This window comes from Hevea brasiliensis, chromosome 2, assembly GCF_030052815.1.
Source record: "Hevea brasiliensis isolate MT/VB/25A 57/8 chromosome 2, ASM3005281v1, whole genome shotgun sequence".
In the NCBI taxonomy this organism is placed as follows: domain Eukaryota; kingdom Viridiplantae; phylum Streptophyta; class Magnoliopsida; order Malpighiales; family Euphorbiaceae; genus Hevea; species Hevea brasiliensis.
The window spans coordinates 124,256,475-124,264,030 of record NC_079494.1 but is presented as its reverse complement, the minus strand read 5'-3'; the positions used below and the strand labels follow the sequence as shown (position 1 = coordinate 124,264,030).

At 35.5% G+C, this 7,556-nt stretch overlaps 1 protein-coding gene across 4 annotated transcripts; it reads right to left on the bottom strand.

Annotated features, from left to right (window-relative positions):
* Window positions 1-1,641: 1,641 nt before the first annotated feature.
* Window positions 1,642-7,310, bottom strand: LOC110635838 (leucine carboxyl methyltransferase 1 homolog). Of its 4 annotated transcripts, XR_002491224.2 has the most exons (14): window positions 7,043-7,308; window positions 6,716-6,804; window positions 6,467-6,609; window positions 6,093-6,140; window positions 5,819-5,900; window positions 5,553-5,655; window positions 5,001-5,121; window positions 4,825-4,872; window positions 4,552-4,635; window positions 3,929-3,993; window positions 2,862-2,913; window positions 2,583-2,621; window positions 2,010-2,203; window positions 1,642-1,859 (listed from the first exon to the last, which is right to left on the bottom strand). XR_002491224.2 is itself a non-coding variant. In XM_021785320.2 (13 exons), the coding sequence occupies exons 1-13, from the start codon at window positions 7,120-7,122 to the stop codon at window positions 2,129-2,131; spliced, it is 1,029 nt and encodes a 342-aa protein (XP_021641012.2). In that variant the 5' UTR covers window positions 7,123-7,308; the 3' UTR covers window positions 1,642-2,128. The 4 variants fall into 4 exon arrangements, 3 of the variants coding, with proteins under 3 accessions (XP_021641012.2, XP_021641013.2, XP_021641014.1); XM_021785320.2 differs by having other exon boundaries at window positions 1,642-2,203; XM_021785321.2 differs by lacking the exon at window positions 6,093-6,140 and having other exon boundaries at window positions 1,642-2,203; window positions 7,043-7,309.
* Window positions 7,311-7,556: the final 246 nt, after the last annotated feature.

The window sequence follows — 7,556 nt, the reverse complement described above, 5'->3', positions numbered from 1 at the left end:
GCCCTAAAATTTCCCTGAATTTAGGTGTTATAAGGTTCCAACAAACAGAGTAAAATGGTAGGCGGCAATCCATAGAAAATGATGGAACTGTTTTCTTCCAAAAAGCTAAACAAAGTGGACCACCCAGCCTACAAAACTGTACCTTTTTTAGTATTAGATTTATCTTAAAACAATTCGGGTTTTCTGGCTTGTGACGCACAGCTTGCATGTAAGATAAATTAGGATAAACGAGACCCAGAACTAAAAGTTACTATAAAATAACTCTTTAGAAATGAAAAAAAAAAAGCAATTCAAAAAATTATCTGTGTTTAAAAAATTTATAATTAAAATATATTAAATTTAAATTTAAATTCTTTAATAATTATTTAAAAAAAAATATTAACTCAAACAGTAAGGTCTAACAAATCCAAAGTACTTAGAAATGGACAAAGATAAATTTGGCACAGCTTTCTCACCTTTCTAAGAGGGAATTAAGGATATGTTAGTTATAATTGCAATCTACATGACAAAGTCCTCTTTGCTATGCTCCCTTTTTTGGCCTTTCTTTTCACTTGAACAGAGTTCACTCTTCTCCGGAATAAACTAGTATCAAATTAAGGTAGACCTGGCCATGAATCGGTTCTAACCGAAACTGCCAGTTCAGTTGATTTCCCAGTTCGATATATTTCGAAATGATTTTGGCTCACTCCCAGGTTTTATCAAACCATCATAAATTTTTAGACATTATTTATAAACTAAATAATTTAATTTATAGTGTAAAAATTAAAAAGACCCAAATATAAGCTCAATATAAATTAAAAAAAAATAATAAGTTTTTAAATCGGATCAGTTCCAGGTCTACTTAAAAGGGAAGGCCCTTTAATCGGCTCCCCTAACCAGCCCTGAACCATTGACCAAGGCTGATTTCGAATTTGACCCAAGCCAGTTCAGAGGGCCAAACCGGCCACCATACAGCACAAATATCACCGAGTTTATCATGCAATTAATATGATTGAATCAACTGTTATGTCAGTTCCTCAGTAATCTGCTATTTACTTGAAGTGCAAGCAGTTTACGTTCCATTCCCTACATCTCCCTTCTCATTCTTTGGGCAAGGAGATACGAAGTATAATCCCCGTTAAAATAAAGTTAAATTTGTCTCCTTTTCCCTCCTCAAGACTATCTAGTTAGAAGTTAGTCATTTTTATGCTTGTGGCTCCTAATGTGAAAATCCATCTAGTTTTCCTGTGGGTTGGGGATGCAGAAGCTAATCTCACACTCCAAGCAAACGACCAAAAGGGTCAGGTCTCTGTTCTTAGGATGGCATATTGATGGTCATAATTTCACATTGATTTTCCCAACATTTACTTGCATTCTGGTTGTCTAGGAAAACCCAAAAAAAAAAAAAAAAAGATAATAACACTGATTGGGAAGATGAAAAATAAGCGGGGAAGCAAAATAAGGGTGGATTTGAATCTTATTTTTCATCTTTGGGTGGAAAATAAATTATGAAGCCCACTTTCATTTGGGAGGAAAATTTTTTTAAATTACAAATATATCCTTAAAATTTATAATTAGTTTTTAAAAATTAAAGGGTAAACTTGTAATTTTACAAGTAAAACAACTATTCTCCAACATTTTTTTTTCTCATATTCAAACATGTGAAAAAAATACCATTTTCTTATAATTATTTTTCTTATTTTCCTTCCTTCCAAACAGTGTAAAGGAAAGATAAATTACAAGGTGAATACATTAAAAGCAACCAACGATGCCCGTATATTTCCACATGATATGGGCCCCGCGCCCCCCCTCCCCCCTAAGCCATTTTATGACACGATCCGGTGCTACATGGTCCCACAACGATTTCTTTTGCCAAACAGCTAGCAAAAAAAAAAAAAAAAAAAATTGTATCCGTCTTCTAGAGTCAGACAAACGACGCACAGAGGAATCCATCCATTCAACCCAAGTCATCAATCCTTATGGAGACTTTTAGTTAAAGACTAACTACTAGCTTAAGAGACCTTTTTTACCTGACAACGGCTTAACCCTGTTAACTGCACGTGCCAGTCATAGGTGCTGCTCTGATACCATTTGTTTAACCGAACTCGGTCAGATCAGCCACACCCTGGTCTGGTGCAGCCTCGGGCTTTCATTGAGATGTTGCTGAGGAGGTGTTGATCACGTGCTGCTGGTGGGTGTGAAAACCGAAATTCCCAAAGAGACGCTGTACCATGAAAAGCAAACCATGATGCCAAATTGCTGATCGTCAATACTTATCCTCTAGGGATCAATCAAACAGTACATGTATCTCTGGCAAAATGATCTTGTAAATCTCATCATGTCATCGTCAAGATAAGAAAAAGAGAAAAGAAGAAGCACCGTTCAGCGCGTTTTGCTTGTTTGACATGATTCAAACAATAAAGTATGCATTTGAATGAACACAAAATTTCAAATGAAAATGTTGACAGGCATTACGCTACCATTCAGCAGAGGAATTTTACTACAATGTAATTTCACATAGCTATGATTGAAAAACACAGCTAAGGATAAGAGGCTAGATTAGAGAATATCCAAAATGAAGTTGGGCTAACATGTGTACATACCATGGCATCATTTATCGCGTAAGTCACACAGTAGTGCTCCTGAAAAACAGCAGTTCAGGACAAAAATGAGAGCTAACAACATCAGCAACAATAACAGAAAAACTCATTGCAATTTATGGCCACTAATGTATCAATCACCACTTGACAAATGCCCTTTTTCATACGTGTGCATTAAACAGATTTCTATTTGGTCTAGGCCCACACATCAATATCAAGCATTGTTATTAAGAATCTATAGCACTTGAAATCTTTTGCAACGCAAAAGAGGATTTAGCTTGCCTGCATCATGTGCCACTCTTCAAACTCGTCAAATAATTCCAGTCGTTCAATCCTAGAGAACATTGTACAAAAGATGAGAAACTTCTCGTAAGTATTTCAAGGCTAAAGGAAAGGGAAGAGAGAAAAAAAAAAGAAAAAAAGAGAAAAGCTAGACAGTACAGAACAGATCATAAACAATTTATTAATGAAAAAATAGTGAGAGAAAATGGGTGAACAGGCAAACAAGGAAAGAACTTTTGTTCATATCATTCTACAATCGAGTATCAACATGTCAGAATCTTAAAAACATAACATTAAGGATTACTCCTTCCAAAAAGGCAGAATCTGAAAAGGAAGTTGCATTTACACTAAGCAGTGATTTTAATCTAGTCTCATCATATTTCTCTTGTTATTCTAGACTAATATATGATCTTCTTAAAGATTGTACTTCCAGCAATACTTTAGGCAGCCAGCAATGGCATCTTTTCACCAAGGCATTATCATGCCCAATGGAGAAATAAAACAATTGCAACTTGGGTTCACATTGCCAAAAATGCAAGTGCCACGAGCCAATGCTGATAGATTAAGTTCATGAGTTGACTGGCCATTCAAATGCTTTCTGCAAATGTACCCTTGGGCATGTATAATTGCATCAACGGAAATCAGACAATCAGAAATCTTGCTTTCAAGACCATAAGAATTGAAATGGCAAAACTTCCAAGCTGATCTTCACTAGATCACCTCTAAAGTGTATATATATATATTGCAGTCAAAGAGGAAGTAACAGAAATTGCGAGGATTAGAGCATAGCATTCTGGCATGATGCTGACATATTCAATAACTCAACAGATTCAGTATGAATTTAGGATAAATCAAAATAGTAAATAATCCTCTCTTCCCCCTCTCCCACTTCCCACACCCCCCCCCCCCCCCCCCCTTTCCCAACCTTTCCCCCCAATGCCCATATAGAACATAAAATAAAAGTCACTAGCTGCCTCTGGAATCAAATCAACAGTATTTGGAAAACAAAAAGAAAAGAATAATATATGAAATGAAGTACTGTTGTCCAATATTTATAGAGCACATACCTGTGCCTTTCTTGAGCTTCAATAAAATCACTATAAACTCTCAGCATGTCCCAAGCAACAGCCCTCTGACACCTCAAATGGTGTGCAAGAAAAAGTATTTAAAAATTTTAGAGAAAAAAAATGGCAACTTAAATAAAACAAAGGAAATGAAGCTAAGGGGGGAAAACAGTTTTGGTGAATAACCCTATGTATCACCAACTATATTCCCTAATAACACATGTTTGAATGTTTCAATTGCATAATAACACATGTTTGAATGCATCAATTGCCTAATAACAAATGTTTGAATGTTACAATTCCAGCTGCAAGTAGCACAAATAATATTGAACCACCATTTAAGTGATACTTTGGAGGGAAAAAATTCTGTGCCCAAAATTAATTGAATGGCATAACAAATCTCTTTACTCCAAAATTATACTATGATCACTAATCAAAACTATTTTGATAAAAAACATTTGTAATCCACACATTAAGCACCTGGAGCAAGAAGAAACTTGTGTAAACTCTGATAACCTTTGCATTTAAGCACACTATATGGATGAACAATTTCTTTTTTTTTTTTCTATCAAGAAAAAGGCAGGAATATAGTTTCATTCCCAGGAAAATTTTCCTTTAAAGTATACCTGCCATCCCTGATCAAGAAAAAGTTTTTCCTTTGCAAGCAAAGTTGGTGTAGCATAAATCCCCAATAGTGCACAGCCACGACTCTAATGACCAAAAGATGAAGAAGAAGAAGAAGAAGTAATTGAACATGATAACAATATTGAAACTAATAATAAAAAGAGTGAGCAAGTAAGCACCAATATAGAACTGCACCCTTTAATAGTTGAACACATGAAAAAAATCCAAATTACTTGAGAATTCATAAAAGTGTAAAAAGAAAGAAATATCCAAACCTCCAAATTCTTTATCATTTGCTGCCCAAAAGCATCTTCAGGGAGGATCTGTAACCATACTACGAAACGTAAATGAAAATGTTCTTTGTGTAACAGAACCATGTCAAAATATACAAAAAAAGGTAACTAACATGTTAACAAATACTAATATCAATAGGTGTGAGAAGGCTTATAACCTGCTCGTATAAGAAAAAAGCAGCTGTTGAAAATTTCTTTGCTGCCCAACCAACTAAAGCACAGGTTGAATCTGGATCCAAGTATATTAAAACGCACTCTGCTATTATAAACGTTGGCAAGCTGATAACAATATCAGAGCAAAGCAAATTATTGTTCACTTGGCATAAAGAGACATAACCAGACTCCATAAAGGAAATGACAAGTAACTCAAAAAAGCAAGAAGTGCTTTATCCAGAAAGTCATTTTGATGAGTAAACTCGCATAGATTCTAGCATATCAATCAGATCAAGAAGGATAAATAATGACAAAATTATAAGGGAAAAACCAGAGAGTTATACTTTCAGCAAGAAGAGGTAGGACTCAAAAGCTATCATTATGAACACAATCCGCTTAACAGGTTAGAGTGCATGGAAAGGAATAGATGGTGACTGAAAAAACCATCACAGTTACTACTTAGTAATGGGTGTTTTATGTGACCTAAAAGCACCAAAAAAGTAAGTTCACTAAATTTGATCAGCAAAAGAGAAGAAAAATTGACTCTCTGCACACACCTGGGATCCATATTAGCCAGTGCAATGATGCCATCCAGTTCTTCTATATCACGCAAGTCAACTGGTAGTAGCTTGTACTGGTCACTGAGCACTTCTCCTTTTTCTGCAAAGAAAAAGAAAGTAATGCAAACCTCAAATTAAAAGTGAAAGATTTTAAATCATGTCATCAGTAAACCATAGAGTGTAACATCTGTCACAAACAGAAACAGGTGCTACTTTTAAACATACCTCAGGCGCCCAAGGTATCAGAAATTCAAGAAATTTACCTCGTGAGATTGATGCTGTAGGCCCAACTTTGCCCCTCAACTGACTGTAGGATTCAATAATTGCTGCCTTTTTACTAGTTACCTGACAAATACTTTATGTAAGTTGAGAGCAAAGAGCTGAACCTTGGGCCACTAAGCATAAATAGGTTAATACAAGTTCATTCCACAAATTATAGTAACCTATCTACGAAAGTTGTAACCTCCAGACACAAAAATATAATAGTACATGGCCAAATAAACCCATATGATAATAATGTACATTTCAAGCTCAGACCTCCTTGAAATCCAGCTCCACGTATAGAAAAGGCGCCTTTCCCTCATCCTGTCGTAGAAAGTGAAACAAGTCCAATAAGCTCGTCAATATCTCTAATTTGGCACGGAACTATAATACAGAAAGCCCAGCCATGATCATAACACTCACCCCCCCTCTCCCCCCCTCTTTCCCTCCTCCTTTTCTTTCTTCTTTTAAGTGGAAGCTTCAATCAAGCTTCAAATTCTAAGGTGACAATACAAATTGCTCACAGGAAAAAAAAGTGCGGTCACACAGCTAGTACAAATAAAAGCGGAAGCAAACAGGTACGTTTATGGGAAAAGAATGAAGCAGAAACAACTCAGAGTTATGTGCTGAATTAATCAAAAGTGATTCACCTGTAACTGAAAGTAAGTTGTATCAAAGCCTGCTCCAATCGACAATATTTGCTTCTTGGTGTGGCCGCCGTCATTAGCATTCATTTCACAATCAAGAAACTGATATAGAAGTTTCCGAAGAGCAGCCCAACGTGCAAAGTAGCCTCAATTATATAGAAACAAAAGCAAAAAATTAAGTGAAAACTAAGTATGGAAAGAAAAAAAAAAGGGATTACAACGTCAACATGATGTAGTTTCAATAACTCATACCGCGGTTGATAATTGGAGATCTCCTCACAGGTCGCCTTACAAACAAATGGATATAATCGTCTTGCATGTATCCCTTCTTAACACAGGATCTTTAAGATCAACAATGACAGAAAGCATCATTCAGCACATAATAGCGCTATCTTTTATCTCATGTAGTAGCACAAAAACAATAATAATCTTTTCGATTGGACATAATTTTCTCCCATATTCTTTAATTTTCTCGGCAACCAAACAGCATGCAATATAAAATTAAGAACTGCATGAAGAAAACTTGAAAATAAAATGACAGGTGAAAACAAGGGAAGATTGGAATTGAAAGTTACGCACAATTTACTGGCTGAAGCGTCGTCGTTCGTGGCTTGAACTGCTGCTCTATTGCTGCGAGAATCAGCCACGGGATTCGCCATCGTTGCTTTGCTTTCGTGAGAGAGGCAAACCTCAAAAAAACACACCGTATGCGTTCAACGATATGAATTGTGAAGGAGCAGATGAAGATGAGGACTTCGAATATGCAGTTGCAAAGGGTATTGGTGATTTCAGTTTAAAGCTAATTTGACGATTTCTCCTGCTCTAGCTCCGCAAAGATGAAATTACCCAAAAAAACTCTAGCATTTGGTGTTTTTAAGCACTAAATCTAGAAAGTGTGGGGCGAAAATGGGAAAATAATTGGAACAAGGTTAAATTTGTCACTCAACTCGCAAGCAATGTTTAATTTAATTAAAATATAAAAAACTAGTCTTTTTTTTAGACATTAAATTTAATAAATTGATTTATAACGAAAAAAATTAATAAATTGAGTCAATTTAATATAAAATATATATTTAATAAATGTTTGAGGATC